This window comes from Pelodiscus sinensis, chromosome 14 (genome assembly GCF_049634645.1).
Source record: "Pelodiscus sinensis isolate JC-2024 chromosome 14, ASM4963464v1, whole genome shotgun sequence".
Lineage (NCBI taxonomy): Eukaryota > Metazoa > Chordata > Testudines > Trionychidae > Pelodiscus > Pelodiscus sinensis.
Genome location: NC_134724.1, coordinates 37,846,135 through 37,865,394, shown reverse-complemented (window position 1 = coordinate 37,865,394; position 19,260 = coordinate 37,846,135). Strand labels below are relative to the sequence as shown.

Below are 19,260 nucleotides of genomic sequence, written 5' to 3'. Positions count from 1 at the left end.
CACATGTAAATCCCCTCCCATAGGGAACACTTCCAGACTTCTGTTGCTGTAACATCTTCTTCCTCCCAAGCTGAGGCAATGGGGAGCAATGAAAGTTTGCAGCTTTCTAGCACATGGCACATTAAAAAAAAAAAAAGATGCTGACAAGGTTAGACAGAAAAGGTTTAAGCAGTACTGGATATTAATTACCTGCAACTGTTAAACACCCAGAAGTCTCCCTGGGCTTCATTATATTTTATGAGCCCAAGTGATAGACTCATAGGCTTGGAAGGGATCTCAAGAGGTCTTCTAATCCAGGCCCCTGCACTCATTGCAGGACTGCATATTATCTAGTCCACTTACAACACCTGCTTGTCTGACCTGCTCTGAAAAGTGTCCAATGATGGAGACTCCACATTTCCCAGTGTTTAGGAAAAACTTCCCATCGGTCAGGGTGGTTAATGTCCAACCTCAACCTTCCTTGCTGCAATCTGAACCCATTGCTTCTCAATGTTCTGTAAGAAGTATGCACTAGGCTTCCCGTGGGAGTAGCATCTAACCACTAGCAAGCCCATGCCACGGAGACAGGGAAAGGAGGGGATTCCCTCCATCTCGGCTGCTCTGCCAGTCCTCAGCCCCTGCAAACTCCCTCTCAGAGTGTCAGGATGGGACATCAGACCCTTCCTATTTTCAGGAAAGGCTCCGTAAGGCTAAACACTCATCAACACCTTTGCCAAAGGCTCCAAGAGAGGAAGAGTCCGGTGTCCATGTGGTTTGTTATCTGGCTAGTCAGGCATGCTCTGGGGCTTCTCCTAATGGCTAGACGAGTTCTTTGGACAATGGAAATACTGTCTGAGAAATCTTAGTTCAGACAAGGCCTGTTGGACCCTGTCTAGAGTAGAGTTCTTGGTCGCTTTGTAGCCCAAGTTTACTGATTGCCAGTTATTCCATGGCTTAGCCTGAAGTGAACCACAAACATTTGGGAAGATATCTCTAGTTGCATTCACAGTCCTGTTGGTTATGTAACTCAAGTGCCAATCCTGGCAGAATGTTACCATGTAGCTGCTCACGAGATTGTAAACGAGAGCTCTGTTGTGTGAATGCAGACAGAACAACAGACCCGCATTATATATCCACTTAGCAATTAAACACCCTCCCTATGCTCACGCTCCCGCCCAAGCCCCAAATGTCCTCACTGCCATTCTACAGCTCCACAGCCAAGCCCTGGGGGTATGTCTATACAGCAAAGTTATTTCGAAATAACTACCCTAGCATGTACACAGCCAAACCTCTATTTCAAAATAAATTCGAAGTAGCGGAGGGCTTATTTCGAATTTGGTAAACCTCATTCTATGAGGAATAACGCCAAATTTGAAATAGCTATTTCGAAATAAGTGCTGTGCAGACACTTATTTTGAAATAGGGGGTCGCCAGCCTTCCCAGGGTGTCCTGGTGGCCACTCCAGCCTCAACCAAGAACACTTCTCTCCCTTCCCCCCTCCCCAGAGCCCTTAAAGGGGTAGACCCTGGCCACAGTGCCTGTGCCAGCTCCAAGCCTGCCAGCCCAGAGCCAGCAGTCACTGCCCCTGACCCAGTGGCCTCAAAACATGAGCCAGCAAGCCACTGGCAGCCAGCCCTCCACCGCTCCCCAGGACCAGTCTGCCAGCTCCCAGCAGCCTGCCAGGGTCTGGAGAAGGCGGGTGCCTTCCTGGTCCAGGGCGGAGATCACGGACCTTATTCAGGTTTGGGGGGGATGCCCCTACCATCCATGATCTCCGCACTAAATGGAGGAACGCTTCTATCTATGGCAGGATAGCTGCCAGCCTGGCCACCAAAGGCCACATGCGAACTCAGGAGTGGGTTTGCATGAAAATCAAGTTGGTCCAGCAAGACTCCCCAACCCTGAGCCCTGAGATTCCCCTCCCCCTTTTCCCCCTTCCAGCTCCCTCCTCCCAGGTTTCCCCCTCCCCTCTCCCACCTCCTTTCCCCAGTCTCACCAGAGTTTCAGTCCCTCCCCCCCAGTTTTGTTAAAGAAAGGGAGTTTGTGTTCATGAAAATACATGTCTTATTTGACATCAGGAAGGGGGGTTAGGAAGGAGTAAGTGGAAGGACGTGAGGGAGGAATAAGGCACGAGCCCCCAGTGGGGCAGACCAAGGAGGCTCTTAGTGCTCCTCAGGGTAGAAGCTCTCCTGCAGGGCCTCCTGGATACTGACAGCCCCCAGATGGACCTCCTGGATGGCAGCCTGCAGAAAGGGCAGCCAGGCTCGCAGCAAAGCGTCCAAGTGAAGCACCAGAGTGCCCAGGGGCAGCTCTGGCTCCGTGTTGCCGAGTGCTGTGGTGTCCCGAGTGAGGGCAACCAGAGCATACAGAGACAAAATGCTTTGCTGTCCCTCGTAGAGGTAGACAAGCAAGCAGGGAAACCTGAAAACTGGCTGTCCAAGGGGGGCCCCTTTAAGCACAGACCTCAGATAGCCTCAGGCAGCAGCCCCACACAGTAAGTCCTGACCTGGTGCCCTGCTGGAACAGGTTCCAGCCAGCCTTAATGTGATTCAGAGTCCACTCAATGTGGATGCGCTATTTCAAAATAGCAAAATGCTATTTCAAAATGCATTTTGTGTATAGATGTGTTATTTCAAAATAACTGATATTTCAAAATAACACTGTAGTGTAGACATACCCTGAGAGTCTGGGCCAGCCTGCCTTGGCCAGCTGGGGGTGTTTTAACCGCAGTGCAGATATACCCTCACTGTGTGACACTAAATGGTGTTAAACAAGGTTCAGGGTTTGCTACACAGAAACCTTAGGCCTGCTCAGTGCCACAGCAAACTCTACATTAAAACCCTGGGTAACCTTTCAGTACAGAGACCTAAGGGGAGGGAAACCAATTAGGCATGATCTCCACAGTCCTGGAGGTATGTCCACAGGCCTTGTGTGTCTCCCTTTGGTTCCTTTTCTCACTAATAGTCATTGGCATTGGGATATTTTATAAAACTTTCGCTCACTTCTTAGCATTGAGCTCATAATTAGGGTAAACTTCTCACAGCAGATCAAACATTTGAAAGAAGAAAAACTAACCTGACTAGACGCGATCCCCTTATCAGTAAAACTGCAGAAAAGAGAATTGGGTTTCTAGTAATGTTGTAAGGCCTGTGTACATGGAGGAGTAATGCCCAGCAGAGAGATGAATTCTAAAGCATGTGAATTCTGTTGCACACTAAGGGTGTGTCTACATAGCACCTTTACCTCGAAATAAGTGACACAATTTGTGCTACGCAAACTGTGTAGCTTATTTCAAGGTGATTTCAAAATGAAGCGCTATTCCGAAACGTCCCTTAACCTTCGCACAATGAGCTTTACAGGGACGTCAGAATAGCGAGCCCGTGATATTTCACTGTAACAGGCTTGCTCTTAAGATGTGGAATAGCTCCGCAGTAGAGACGTAGCCTATCTGACCTGGGTATACTCTGCTGGTGCACACTAAAACTCCCTGAACGTGTGAAGTTTAGTGCACATCAGCAATGGGCAAGAGAGGGTCTGTGGGCCAGACCCAGCCCACCAAGTAGTTTGATACTGCCTGTGGCCACCCTGCTGTTCCCTCATCCCCAGGCCAATCAAGGCCTGGGGGCAGGGGAGCACACAAAGTCTCCTCCCCCTGCCAAGGGTGTGCAGCTGTTCAAAACAGCTGGTGGTTCCCTCTAGCTGTGTGCCCCTGGCAGGACGGGGTGGGGGGGGGGGGTAAGAGACTTTGCATGCTCCCATGCCCCCAAGCCAATCAGGGCCTGAGGGTGTGGGAGCATGCCAAGTCTCCCCCTCCTGGCCCCCTTGCACCCGAGGCCCCGCCCCTTTGGGGCAGCCCATAACCTCTTCCAAAATTTGTGAAGTGGCCCCCCTGCAAAAATGATTGCTCAGCTCTGGTCTACATGGACTAGCTAGTGCATATCACATTGGTGTGCACTGCCACCCCATGCAGACATGCTCTCGGTGGTGCTCTTTGGACAAGACAAGCACTCGAATTACCTTGTTGAAATGCTTCAGGTACATGGAGCACACGCCCAGGTTGTGGCAGATCTCCTACATGAAAAGGAAAAAGCTGTGTAAGGGTGAATTGACACTGGCTAATCAGAAAGAGACTAGTACCAGCTATTGCTTTGGCTAGGAACCTCCGTGGGCTTTGCAGTTCAAAGGACGCCCAGCACTTCAACCATTGTGATAATCTATTTGGCTTGATGCTCAGCATAAAATGCACATCCCAGGGGAAGGCCTGTGTAAAGAGACCCGCACTTGGCTGACACTGCACTGGATTATCAGGGAGATGTATAAAGCCATCATGTGTGACCCCTATTAGGTCAAGAGCCCTACTCTGGGATAAACCCCATGGTGCCAGGGATAGGTGTAAAATGTTGGTCCAATGGGACCCGAATTTGAGAGTTATCCCCAGCTGACCAGAATACAGGCCCTCGAACAGAGAGGCTGGGATTCTTTCAGCACCCTAACCATTATGGTGGTCCCTAGGAAGCGTTTACACCCATCCAGGTCACTGCTAAGAGTCTGTGAACACACAAGAGCCGTGCTGCCTTTTCCCATTCTGGGGGATTGGAGGAGCAATTTCAGGCAGCCAAGCACCCCTGTAAGTTTCTTTCTTTCTCCACTAAATGGATCACGTTACCCGTGTGAAAACTCTTTATAGTCGCTACATAGATCACTAGCAGGCAGAATGCCATCTAGGAAATACTCTACCCTCCTATCCCGACAGGATGCCCTTCCCCACACACAACCCCTCCCTTGTGAAGAATGGTAAAGACACAAAGTGCAACTCAAGGCTGGGTAGAGGTAGCAGGGGGCTTCCATACAAAGCAAGTGAAAGCATCAACTCCGATTCCAACACTGATACCTGGGTTATGGAGATCCCTGCCAATGCCTGCCAGACGGGATATCACAGAATCCTAGAATCCCAGAGCTGGAAGAGACCTCAGGAGTCATCGAGTCCAGCCCCCTGCCCAAGGCAGGACCAAGCCCAACCAGGGCTTTGTCCAACTGAGACTTAAAAACCTCTAGGGATGGAAATTCCACCCCCTCCCTAGGGAACCCATCCCAGTGCTTCCCCACTCTCCTAGGGAAATAGTTTTCCTAATATACAATCTAGACCTCCCCCATGGGCTTATGGGTAGTAAACCATAGGGTTAAAGCCACACCCCAGCACATGCCACAGGCTTTGTGGTAGGTCTACACAGCAATCAAGTGGTGTATCTGCAGGACTTGGGAAACATACTCAAAGTAGTTTTAATCTAGCTAGATCAAAGCGAGCCTGAGGAACAATAGCAGTGAAGCTGTGGCAGCATGGGCCACTGCACAGGCCAGCCTCATCAACTTGGGACCCTGGCTGCCTACTTGAACAGCTGCTGTCCCTACTGCCATGGCATCACTGCTACTGGTATATGAGCCAGCGAGCCCAAAGATAGGAGAGCTGGATCTACACGTGTTGCAGTCACACCTCCGACTGCAGCGCAGCCATGTGCTCAAAAAGAGCAGGGTTGAAAGGTCTTCCCTTTGGTAAGAGCACAGCTGCAGACTGTGCCTGGCCCAAATATTTTCCAGGTTAAAATGGAGATCTGCAAGCCCAAAAATGTTCCACAAATTACTAACGGATTTGCCAAATTGTTTCACTGGAAGAAACCCAAACAAATTTTTTTTTAAAAAATACCGGAACATTTTAATGTTTTGGTTGGAAACAACTTCCATGTAGAAATGTCCCTTGTTTTTTTTTAAAACAATCAAAAAGGCTTTGAAATAGTCCAAGTCAAAATGTTTTGTTTACAATGAAACCCTGCAATTCTGTCAAAATGAAACCTCTTGTTTGCCCCAAAATTATTCATTTACTTTTTAAACAAACTTTCTAGTTCATCAAAAACATACAGGCACTTCTGTTTTTCATTTGACTTAGAACTAGGCGTAATTTTTCAGAATGGCTAGTGACTGAATGTCTGTTGCTTGCAGAGCCCCCAGTAAAAACTGGACCGGTCAGCACAGAGTGGGTGGAAGAAGAGATGGTGGTGCCAAATACGCACACATATTGGGCCTGAATTCAAGATGTGCTGAGCACCTAATGGTAGGGAGCCTCTGGGAATCAGGCCCAATACGCTTTGTTTTATAAGCATGAGGATGACCAATGACTTGCAGCACAAGAGCCCATGAGCAGAAACAGCACTTCCCTAGCAGGCTGTTCTCACTGAGCTGTGAGCAATCACCTCTCTTCCCTTAACCTCACTTAATACTCATTGCTCTTGGCAGATCTCTTCTTTCAGCTCGTCTCTTGCTTGGGCGGGTTTTATTTATTACTAGTGCTGTAACAGTGGACTCCATTTTGCAAAGATAAACAATACTCAGCACAGCCCCTGGGTTATTTGGGGACCACTGGAACAAGGTACCCAGGAGTACCAAACCCCAGGCTGGAGAGGTGCTTCCCACATCTACCCTTGAAGAGTACTGTACATGGCTATACAGGATTTGGCTGGAAGGCTGATGTTCTGCAGAATACAAACATGCTGACCAGGTCTGTTTAACTGGGCCCCAAGAAAAAATTCTAGTGAGCGCCAATTAGTAATGTAAAAGGTGCCGTATTTACCCAATCCTTCTGGTTGAGTTTAGCTGCTTCATTGTACACTTCAATAGCTGCTTTGTGCTTCCCCAACAGAAACCTGTGAAAGAGTTTCAACTTTTTACTTTTCTCTGCCCTTCCAATGTGAGGTCATGCTGCGTCGGCAACACCTGCCAGCAAGGAGGACTTGATTTACAAATCCCATAGGTCTGCATATGGCTTTGCAGTCTCCCAATGACAGCTCTGTCCCAAGGAGACTGCAAGCTAAGGAGGAGGAGCAGGATCTCTCTGCTCCATGCTGATCTCTAGCAAACCAGAAGAGTGCAGCTGAGAGAAGCGAAGGCTCCCTTCACAGGCCTCTGCAATATTCCTTTTGACCCAGAGAGAACAGCTCCTACTTAGTTTGCAGAGCTGGGCCTAGCTCCCAAACAGATAGGTGCCCCTCACCCCCCCCCCCCCACCCAATCACAGGTACAACCATGCACAGCACACACCTGCACTAATAGCCCACAAGCTGATCATCAGCATTACTGGCTCCCAAGCAGTACAAATACCACGAAGAAAAAAATTGTGGAAGAGCATCAGTGATTACAGTTAGGAAGATGCACAGATTCTAGCTGAACTGGGAGCGCTCAGCTCTGCAAACCAATCCACGGACCGATGGGGAGGAAACATGCGTGGGATCAAAACGGTATTAACTTTACCCCTGGAACAAAAGCAAAGCTTGCCCTGTGCTGCGGAGCGTAGGAACTGAGCGACACTCACAGAGACCGCGCCACCTGCTTGAGATTGTCAGCACTCAGAGGGTTCAGAATGGAACAGGTCTGAAAAAGTTCGAGAGATTCTTGAATCTTCCCTTCTAAGCGAAATAGCAAAGCTGCAAGGCAAACCACACAGGCAAATTAGTCCACCCCCCTGGTGAAGACAAGCTGCATCTCTGGCAGGCCTGGACCGCACAGGAGGACAGATAGACCATTCAGTTGTTCCCTCTTGTGACAGCAAGGTAACCAGAAACTCAGATCTGAGTGGGCTGAGGGGCAACGCAGACTGAACTAAGTGCACACAGAACTGTTTGCTCAGAGGCTTAAAGCCATGTTAGAGGGAAGGGAGCCCTACATCTTCATTACCAGAACATCTGAAACTCCCTTCCCCCCTGAAATGCTCCCATGTGCTGCAATGTGAATTCTGCAGCTCACCCCCCAGCCTGCCAGCCTGACACAAGGAGCCTCAGCTTTCAGGGCCATTTTCCTTTACAAACAAATCTTTCTTTTCATCTCTTCTGCAGCACAGACTGTGGGACTCTAAAGAACGGGGGGGAGGGGCTGAGAGTGCTTTTCATTTTCATTAACACTGCCAGGCAATGAATTAGCATTGGTTATGTTCGGAGTCTGACTGTGTAAGCAAACACAGCAGCCCCTGCATACTGATCAATGCCATACAACTGCATCCTTAAAGGAAACCATAGCCAGTTAGAGAACATGGCTCTAGCAAGCAACATATTTTGCATGACACACTCAAATGCACAGGGCCACATATAACCAGAGCCAGGCATCAGCCGTTCCAAAAAGATCTGAAGATAACAGTTCACTATGAAACACTCATGTACTCACAAGAAGAACCAATCCTCATCTGTTCATTACAGTGATAACCCCACCTTTCAAAATCACACCAGGCAAGTTTCAGACGTAACTGCATATCTATGCACTCAAACAGCATCAGAAGTCTTTTTAAGAGTTCACAGCTGGTATTTATATTTGTTGGGGATTTCTTTAGAACTGGGAATTGCACTGAAAACCAGAAGTAACTGAAGAGGACAGATTATTTTCATAGTCTTCATCTGACATACCTTGAACATAGACTGCATATTCACACATTCCCTGGGTCTCCTGGAGTTGTTCTTTGATAGCAATCTGAAACAATGAAATTAATATGATATCAAACAGAGTACCTGTAGGACAGCTGAACAGGATTACCTTATATTAACTGAACAAATAATAATAGTTTACAAAAAAGTATAAAACCCTTCAGATATTAGTATGTCAGTAAAGATAAACTGTACATTTAAGATGCTGTTTATTTCAGCCTGGCTAAATATCCAGTCCTAATTTAGTTGGAAAGCATGTTTTCTAGGTAGTGCGATTGACTGAACTGCACTCCACCAGTCTCAGAACACGAAGGCACAATATCATCAATCTTTAATTGACTCTGAATTTAACAACCCACATTTGAAAACAGACACCATACAGTGCCTTATTGCACTGCACTTGCAGATTTCCTTCCACTCACAGATCTGGCAAAGGTGACACTAGCATGTGATATGTTATGACAACAAAGTCCACACAATCAGAAGTTCTGCTCTGAGCTGCTCTGTAAAATGACTTCCGAAATAAATTATTTCCCCCGAGGACATTAGTGGCTAGCTTGATAACTGTTTAACCAATAAACAATTGCTTATCAATTAATGGTCCTGGTTAACCACAACAACCACACCCACCATCCCCATCCCCCTCCTCCTCTTCCTCCCCCGCCATGTTCTCTGCATTTAAAACTCAGACTGGCAGGCTGGCTCAGTCCCAGCCCGCTGATCCAAGTTTTAAATGAAGAGTATGGAGGGGAGCCATCTGCCACCCAGTGCTGCTGCCTCTAATACAGAGGCAGCAGCGAGGAGTGGCAGGCAGGAGCTAGTCCAGCCTGAGCTCCCCACAGAAAGAAGCTGCTCCGACATCCCACACGCTCTCATCGGCTTCCCTTACTCCTTACAGGAGGAGGAATACAGGACACTGATGGGGGCTGCTCTCAGCATTCAATGTAGAGGTCTACATAGACCCACTAAATCGAATGCTAGAAAAGCGACCTCTGGAATACTGATTTTCTTGTAAGTGTAGACATGCCCAGAGTGAGCTCCCTGTCATCCAAGAAATTCTCCAACAAAGATAAGGGAAGCCAAGACAACCCTGACATTTCTGAAGTAGGAGTAGCAAAATAATAATAATAATAATAATAATAATAATTCAAATGCCAATTCCCCTCTTCATATCCTTTTGCAGTTCCCCTTTAATGACTTGTGTTCATCTTGTCAAGAGAACATACTGTTTAAAGGACTCTGTCTGCTCTGCGTTACAGTCCTGCACCACTAAACAGTTCCAACCTACTCCCCAAATGGAAGAGATATCAAAAGGGTGCAACATGTCATGTGTAAAATAAATAACCTCCAATCAAGCAAAGCTAAGACCTTCTCTCTCACTCTGATGGGAGATGTTTGCTTAGCTGTTGCCTCTATGAAATGATCAGCACTATGGAATAGGGTTAATAATAATCTGGGAAACCCCATTTTTCATTAGAAAAAAATAGAAACCTGTACTCATGTTGATATTTGAGTTTTAAAAGGCTATAAGGAAAACCAACTGGGGAAAAAACACACACTTCAGAGTAACTTTTAGGATTGCTTTACTTATATTTTCTCTAAAATTCCCAAAACAAATGTTGTTGGGACACGTAATGCTCTCCACCTGACTAATTTGGAAAGTATCATTTTCCTCCTTAGTTTATAACTAGAAACCTTAATCAAATGTGTTTACCAAGCTCAGATTTCCTATAGCAAATGCAAATCTGGCTTAGGAACAGCTCTTACCTTACACGCATCATAATCTTTGCGGATATAATGCAGGTGTATCAGCCAGTTCCTTCTCTCCAAGATTGGCAGCTCAGGCACTGTGTGGAAAATATTGGCAGAACACACACAACATTCAGAAATGATCCAGCAGAGAACAGGCATATATGGTAACCAGATGCTCCAATATTATTTGGACCATCCTGGTTTTGGAGCTTGTGTCTTATATAACTATTCTACCCCCACACTCTGAAAAGTGTCCCAGCGTTTCACATGCTCTCTGGTCACCCTATAAACATCGAGTCAGCCAACTTCTCCTTGGTAATGAAAGTCTCTACATGCAGGACAGTCTAAATTAGCACTGCACCAGGAGCGTAACTAGTTTCTTGACTTCAAACCTGGAGTCTGCACGTCAGTGTGAGAAACCAGGAGTTCCAATGGACGGACAGAACACACGGTTCAGTGACTAGCCTAAACAAGCCTCTTTCACTGAAAATCCACTCAGCAGCACATCAGAGCAGCTTGCTGCCTTTGTACCCGTTGCGGCAAACCTCAGAGTAGTTAGTCTGTAACTCAGCTGTGTTAGTCTGTAACTGCAAAAACAACTAGGAGTCCTTTGTCCCCTTAAAAACTAACAGATTTATTTGGAGCTTCAGGGGGTAGCCGAGTTTGTTGTTTTTTTCTGTAACACGAATGGTCTGGTAGCACTTTATAGACTAACAAAACATAGAGATGGTATCATGAGCTTTCGTGGGCACAGCCCACTTCTTCAGATGACCGGATTTATTTGGGCATCAGCTTTCATGGGGGGGGGGGGGAATCACTTTGTCAGATGACACACTGGTTTTGTATACATTGTAGTTTATGGCCAGCAATGGCTTGTTGGGTTTGGGGCTTCCATAGATACAAAGGCAGTTTGGGGAATAGACATATGAGAGACGCTGTGAATAATTTAAACTAACTCAGCTACCTCCTGAAGCTCCAAATAAATCTGTTAGTCTTTAAGGTGTCAAATTTAGTTCTGTGAAACAGTGCACGGTTACAAAATGTCACATCTTTGTGGCATATGGTGAAGGCACTGGTGAAAAATCTCTGATGTAGTGAAAAAGAAAGAAATATGCTCTAGTACATCCATGGTAAGGTGCCTGCAGCAGCCAAGACAAGTCACAAACAGGTACTGCTTAGTTGTCTAGGCTCACGTTGGGTTTAACCCACTCCCAGGCATGTCTTTCAGACTTGAAATATATTCTTTGTTACTCATGTCTGCAGTTCAGATGCTGGTAGCCCAGAGGTAACCATAGCAACTGACAAAAAAGCTAAATGTTTGCAAGTCAATAGAATGAGAGAATAGAAGCAAAACCAGGCAAAGACTCTTGCTGCTGCAGCAGCCAGGAGGAGAGAACACTCGGGCACCTTTCTCTCTGCCCCCCCATGGAATGCAGACCCCACTATACAATCAAACGGAGGCGGACCCCTGGCTTTCACAATGACAGCACAGACAAATAAGAAACTGTCACCAGCTTCCAGCATGGGTCAGGATAAGAGAGGAGAAAGAGGAAATGCAGTAGAGAGAGTCCTGGCAGGAGATCCAGATTTTATCATCTTCTCAAAACTTTTAACTTGAATAATGTAATTAGCAAATTTACTTTTAACTTTAGGAATTACAGCAACCAGTAAGCATGCATTCTGCACTGCCCCAGTTGCAGTCTTCCACAGCTTACCTTTACAAAGCGAAGCAGAGTACTCAAAAATGCAAGTTAAACACAACACAACCTCTCACCCCATCTTAGCTGACAAGTTCCTCTGTGTTACAAACACCACTTTGAAGAACTTATATAGAGGCAATATCCTATTGCCTCTATATATAAATCCATGGTACACCCACTTCTTGACTAGTGCGGGCAGATGTGGTCGCCTCATCTCAGAAAAGCTATCTTGGCATTGAAAAATGTTCAAAAAAGGGCAATAAAAATAATGAGGTTTTCCATTTTTCCAAACAAATAAGAGAGCTAATTTTCTCTCAAAGATATTTTGATAAAAAGCCCAGTAGTACAGTAGATAAACTAAAAAGTAAGCATCTTGCTTAGATTCATTTTCACAGCTAACACACACACACACACACACACACACACACACACACACACACACACACACACACACACCCTTTCCCAGTGCAAGAGGTCACTGTTCATTTTCTGAAGAGAGATAATTTACAGATACAAGTGAAGAGGCTATAAATCCCTAGCTATGTAAGTGTCCCTAACAACAAAGCAAAGGCATATGGCAATAGTTCCCCCCCCCCCTCCAACACTCTTCCCCAGGGATTACTGGTTCAATAGACAGACATTCTTCTACACTGATGATTACTCCCAGTACATCTGAACTAGAGTGAGCTGGGCTGGCAACAGCACTGTCATCTACACACAGAGAGACTTTGTAATAGCCTAACTAGCAGGGTTTGACCAGACAAACCCTCTGGGGTTGCAGCAAGAGGTCAAAGAGCAGAGATAAAAGAGGACCCCGTGTCTCAACCCTCTAACGAGTTTGAAAAAACCTAATCAGGGACCATTTATTATAGCAGCCCACAGGAGACCTCTACATGGCATACTATGTATTTGGAATCCCATCCTAATTAGAGCCCAAAACACATGCTCTCACTTGACCTGATCTCATGGTCTTCTCAGCAGTGAGAAAAACTACTGAATGTGGCTGGGCCTTTGCCAGGTTAGTGGAGCATATTTATCAACCTGCTCACACTGGTTCATTCCAGCTGGACATAAAACGGACTGCTCTCTCTGAAGCAACTTGGTCAAGACCCAGGTCAGAGCTCGCCAGAATTTCTACCTCTGTGTTAAGGAGAGAGACTACTCCATGCCTTTCACCCTCATCTTCTGTCTCTCTCTCTTATGGGATCATTCAGCGAATCAGGCAGCAAGTCTGGAGTCAATGTATGCTCAAATAGGGCAGTCTACAGTCTCTGCGGGGGCTTGATGGAATCCAAAGGGGAATCTGTCCAGATTTACTGCTTTCCTCGTGGTCAGTGATTGATTGCACAGCCCACTTCCACCTATGTGATTTTTCTTTCCGACAGTGCCCCTTTAAGGAACTAACTGCCATGGAAGACGCAGACTGAACAATAAGATCTCCAGGACTGCGTGTCTTTGCAGCACTGTCACCTCTCCATTTTGCTTGCCTTATAGGGTTTCTCCAAGGACTGAAAACAGAATTCATACTTTTGTGAAAACCTCCATCTGAAATTAAATTTGTGATTCTTCATACTGTGTAACTGTAGCACATTTATATGCAAGGCATTAAAAAAAACTCTTCACTGTTAAAGGCTTATGAAGCCATTGGAGAGTTCGAGAGAGAGATCTTGAAAGACTTCAAGACAAGGAATGAGATACCAAGAGAAATGATTCCCAGATCAGCCATCATTCCCTAGGAGAGGATGCCAGATGGAGAAAGAACGGCTTTATACTGTGAAGAGGGGTAGAGTACACAGGCTTTCACTTACCCCACATTTTTCCCTACCATGCTCCATTTCACTCTCCCCTCCAAATAAGTTTTGAAAGCCAAGCCTTAGTGGAGTGAGATCAAACTGGGAGGAAGGCCATGAACTAACACAAGAGGCAAGTAATCAGGAGTCAAAAGGAGATAGGGTAAAGAGGAAGACATTAAAAGATGGGGACCAAAACCCAAATTCTCACAAAACCCCAGAATGCAGACTCTGGGGAGAGCTCTGGAGACAGTACAAACAGACAAGAACTTCATTTCAGAATCAGGATTGCTTATCAAATGTATTGTTTGTATGGAGAAGCACCCAGAGGTCCCAAGCAGAGCTCCACTGTGCTGGGCATGGTTCTCACGTTATAAAAAGATCATCCTTGCCCTACAGCTTACAGTCTAGTCACATGAAGAGATGCAGCAAGTGAAGATAAATGAGGAGGAGGAGAGAACAGAGAAGCTATCCTATGTATTTATAATAAGCAGCAGTCTTAATATGTTCACTTCCCAGGCATAATCAACCGGGGATTTCTCTCAGCTGCCTATTTAACTATTTATCGCAATCAACTAGGCCAACAGCCAGAGGAAATGCAGAAATAAAACCTCTCCCTTTCATTTTGATTCCTCTCAGTTAAGGGTAGGGGTTTGTGCAGGTGATTCTGCTTTGAAATTAAAGCCCTCTGTATATTACTTAATATCTCTAATAGCATCTCTATCAGCTGTAGAAAGAATAGGAAACACTGAATTTAGAGACATTCACTTGTTTTTTGCCATGTTCTAACTATAAAGGCTACATTTTAAAATCAACTATGCAATCAGTCTTTAGTAGGAGCTTGGGCTTTTAGGTGTTTAAGATTAAGAGAGATTGATATAACTGACCAGGTCCATCCCTCCAGTAACTGCTGCTTTTAAGACAATGGGGATATACAATTTGTCCCCCAGTGTATCTTACCTTGAAATTCTAGCCCCATTGAAGTCAATGGGAGTTCTGACACTAACTTCAGTGGGGCCAAGCTTACAACCTGAATGGACAGAATAGTTCTTTTGGCAGATGTGTGTTTGTTGTAAGACCCTAGCAGCCAGCTGACCTTGCAATGATCTTGTATGTGCATGGAGAGAACATTGTGAAGGCAACAGAAGTCCCTGTAGGCTATGCTGAAATATTAAAGTAACAATGTAAATCACATCCCACCAAGTAGCAAAAACGACAAAACAAAGTGGCAAAAATAGTGTTTGTAGGAAGGGTTGGCCTGATAGCTCCAGCCTGAAGACTTCAGTGTAGTCATAGGGGATTTACACAATGGACAGTGGCAGTGATAGCTTTTCACACACTACTTTGTAACAACATGCCTCAAACTAGTTCTTCAAAGAGCATTAGCAGAGAATTCAGTCTGCACCCCCCAGCTGGACAGACTTTCCCGCAGGGATTACAATTAATGCCACTTATGGTGAGGTGAACAAGAATCCAAGCTGACCTTAGAGTTATTTGTGGCTTTTATATAGCACTTGTCACCATAGTAGCCAAGTGCTGCACAAAATTAATGGCAACAAAGAGATGGTTCTCTCTCTCTGCTCCAGGGCTGGGTGGATAGACCAGCTCAGGGAGGACACAGGATTTCAGTCATCATGGTCCATTAAACTGGTGGTCTCTCTGTTGACACTGCCCGTCGGAGGAGAGGAGGGAGGAAGGGGAGATATTAGTGAAGTTGTGATGTTGACATTTCACATCAGTTATGAAAAAGAGTTGCTGTAATCCAGTGTTGGAGGCATAGTGACCAATTTAAAGAGAAAGTTTCTATTTATACAAACACCCCCCATGAGGATCAAACATGGTGAGGAAAGAATCTAATGCATACTGATTTCGAACAGTATTATTATTTTTAAACTAAAGTTGGAATGTGGCAGCATTCTGAAATTCGAGAGACGCTCCAATGCCTTGTAGCCATAACTGTCATTTCTTAATCTACTGGAGCAAGACAATTGGGACTGTGGGACATTCCAGATTCACACCTCTTGCCTTCATTGCCATGTTTACTTAAATCCTGCAGGAGAAGAGGCTTGCAAACATCTGTGCATGTCTCCTTACTTCAGCTTCCAAATCTGACAGTGCAGTGAATTAAAATAGAATCATATATATAGACTCTCAGACACTGGGCTACTAACGCCGAAATGCTGGCTGTTCCCTCTGGGTGGCGCTGTTGCTGAAATACTGGCTGTTCCCTCTGGGTGGCCTGTGCTGCATGGGGAGTGCAGGGCCCAAACAGCCACTTGCTCCCCTGTGGTGGCCCAGAAGTGGCCCAGAAGTCAGCCGAGTGCCACTGTGGGAGGCGAAGAGGGGCGGGGCAGTTACATACAGCATGACAGCGGTTCCAGGCCCCGCCCCCCTTCGCCTCCCACCATGGCGCTCAACTGACTGCTGCACTGCTAAGCCAGGCCGCCGCATGGGAGCAAGCGGCGCAAGCGACCCTTTGGGCTCCGCACCCCCTCATGCAGGATGGGGAGTGCAAAGTCCAAACGGCCATTTGGGCTCCACGGTCCCCCCGAGTGAGAGGCAGGAGCGGGAGGAGAAGTGAAAGAGAGAGGCAGGAGGCAGAGGAGAGCTGAGAGAGAGGGGGAGACAGTAGGAAGAGGAGAGAGAGAGAGACACGGAGTGAGACACCGGAGGCTCAGGAGAGAAGACCAACGTGGAGGAGAGACCTGAACATCCCATCTTATGACGGGCTAATTGGCTAGCTGCAAAATAATAGTGATAACAATGTTAACTTTCTCTAAAAAATCCTTGTTAACATAACAAAATAATAAGGTACAAAATCAAATAGATACAATGAACTCCTCAGAACATCCAGTGGATTCCCCTCTCACCAGAAAAGCCTTCAACCACTGAGGGGGGGTTCCAAAGAGGATGGAGAGAGGCTGTTCTCAGTGGTGGCAGATGGCAGAACAAGGAGCAATGGTCTTAAGTTGCAGTAGGGGAGGTCTAGGTCGGATATTAGGGAAAAAACTTTCACTAGGAGGGTGGTGAAGCTCTGGAATGGGCTACCTAGGGTTGTGATGGAATCTCCATCCTCAGAGATTTTTAAGGGCCAGCGTGATAAAGCCCTGATTGGAATGATTTTGTTGGTGTCGTTCCAGCTTTGAGCAGGGAGTTGGACTAGATGGCTTCCTGAGGTCTCCTCCAACCCTAATCTTCTATGACAAGATGGTGGACAGAAAATATTTTTGAACTCTAATACTGAGATTGTCATTTCATTAGTATTAGCATTAGTAACAAACTACTGCTTTGCAGATGGTAAATGTTTGGGAATCCCTTGCTCAGAAGGTAATCAGATGGTTTTAAACAGAGATTCTGCTTCTTACCAAAATGTTTATATTCAAGCTATAATGAGATAGTAAAAGCTTTAATAGAAAACCAACACAAAAACATTGCCCTTTATGTACACTGACCCATATTTGGGGTTGAGGACATCATAATAAAAGGCACAGTCTTAAGAAACTCATTAATGCTGTTAGAAAAATCTCAAAATATAAAAACACTAAACAGGAAATGTTAGATATTGCACTCCACAGACTGAGTATATTTATATTTTCATATACCGGTAAATTATATACACAACGAATATACAAATGCATACCCATGAAAAGACAATGATTGTTTTAAACTTTTCTGCTCCCCAAGCTGTAACCATCCTCTCCTCTTTGTTCATTTCCCCCTTTTTTATTTTGCAAACTGAAGCCAGAGTAGCTTTAAATCAAGCAATAAACCTATATGATATTTAGTTATCTACAGTCAGCTGGGGTTAATAAAACTTGTTGTATACAAGTTAGCAAGAAAACCATAATTCAGACCTGTGATCTCACTATCATATTAATAGCTTCACTTTACACAGAAAACTGAAATGAAACTAAAAAAATTAAAAAACAGTTTTAAGCAAAAAGCAAACATTCCTGACTCCACACCTCCCCCTAGTGGAAGATCAGCCTACGTCAAACAAGAGCTTTCTGTTACTGTAAAATTGCAACCTCAAACTTCTTCAGTAAATTCAACAGAAAAATTACAAATTTCTATTGTTAGGGTACTTTGCTTAGCTAACAAGGTATTAGTGCAAAGTTAAATAGCCTGTGTCTCATTTAAGACAATGACAACAACTCTGATTTACTCCAGATAAAAATGTTTTTCTCTGTAATTTGCAAACAGTTCCATTAATTATTTTAAAAGAACATTTGGCAACAAATAGTGTTTACATTTCACCTATTGAAGGTGAATAGGGAAGATCTAAAAATAAACAACTTGGGGCCACCTCACATTCACAGTTGCCATAGCCAGCATTCAGTAACTAAAGGGTTAAACCCAGGTAGCTAGAAATGTTGGCAGGGAGCCAGAAGAACCAATGGGAAGAGAGTGGTGAAAGCTGAACTGAAAGGAAACCTGCCCGCTGTTTTTCTTTTGGGAGAGTTTTAAACCAGGAGCTGGGGGGAGGGGGAGATTAATTGAAACTGGCAGGGATACCCATGCCCAGAGAAGGAACACACATGCCCAGAAATGGACTGGACCTTGAAGCTACAGCTACCTAGGAGACAGGAAATGTTTTTCGTTAGATGCGATCAGGTTAATTTCTTGGTTTTGTTGTTTGGTTAAACTGCTCTATGCTGAGTCCACGTGCCACACCTCCCCCCAACCCTAAACTGTACTTAAAGCTGAATCCCAGGGAAGCAATTCTCTGTGTTTTGTTTTCTTTGTTGCTCTATAACATCTAGCAATCAAGTCTGCTTTACCAAGTGTATCTTTTTGTTTTGTTAATAAAATCACCTTTTTTAAGACTGATCTGATTTTTGTGTACTGGAAGGTACAGGAGGTCTGTGTATGCATACCTAAGACTGAGAGGCCAGCTATCAGAGATTACAGGTGTTTTTCCCCAAGCTCTCTTGTGGTAAAAGCTTGGGTGCCCCTCTAGAAGAAGTTCCCATGTGATTTCTTCCTGGGTCCAAGAAGGAAGGGCATTTTTCCCACTTGGGTGGTGGCAGCTACTTCCCAAGGTCAGGCAGAAGCCTATAGAGGCAAGGTATTTTTAAGGTTTCTTGTAGGCCCCCACTTTCTGCACTTGAAATGTCAGAATGAGGAACAGCCTTGACACAGGGGGAGAACCAGAAAAGGAAAGCAGCACAGAAGTCAAAGGAGCAGCTAATGGGAAGGAAGGTATGAATAATAGTGCGGAAAGCAGCAGAGAGGTCACGAGAGAGTATGGAGAAGAGGCTCTGTGAGGCGGCCAGGAAGAAATGACAAGAAATGTAGGTGAAAGCAGTTTCGATAGAGTGGAAAGGATGACAGGCAAATGGAGGAGGGTCCGGGATGGAGAGCGACAAGGGAATTTGAGTTAGCATGTTTGACGAGCTCTGGATTATGGGAGGCCATGTGAGAAAAGGTGTAGTGTTTTTTGACAAACAAAATGGTGGCACCCAAAGAGGAAAAGGTAAATCTGTAGGAAATAAACTCTGCAGAGTCTGTAAATCACAGATACTAAGATGGAACTGGACAGCGAGGTATTCTCCTAGTGAAGCTGCCTATTCTTTTTCA

General features: G+C 45.4%; 1 protein-coding gene across 4 annotated transcripts in view; it reads right to left on the bottom strand.

Annotated features, from left to right (window-relative positions):
* Positions 1 to 19,260, bottom strand: part of BBS4 (Bardet-Biedl syndrome 4) — a 48,998-nt gene that overhangs the window by 14,612 nt on the left and 15,126 nt on the right. For all 4 annotated transcript variants that reach the window (XM_075897556.1, XM_014573151.3, XM_006122183.4 and 1 more), the window contains exons 3-7: positions 10,206 to 10,285; positions 8,421 to 8,484; positions 7,340 to 7,451; positions 6,602 to 6,674; positions 3,997 to 4,050 (exon numbers count right to left, since the gene is read on the bottom strand). In XM_075897556.1, coding sequence (XP_075753671.1) covers positions 3,997 to 4,050; positions 6,602 to 6,674; positions 7,340 to 7,451; positions 8,421 to 8,484; positions 10,206 to 10,285 — 383 coding nt within the window. The remainder of the gene's footprint in view (positions 1 to 3,996; positions 4,051 to 6,601; positions 6,675 to 7,339; positions 7,452 to 8,420; positions 8,485 to 10,205; positions 10,286 to 19,260) is intronic.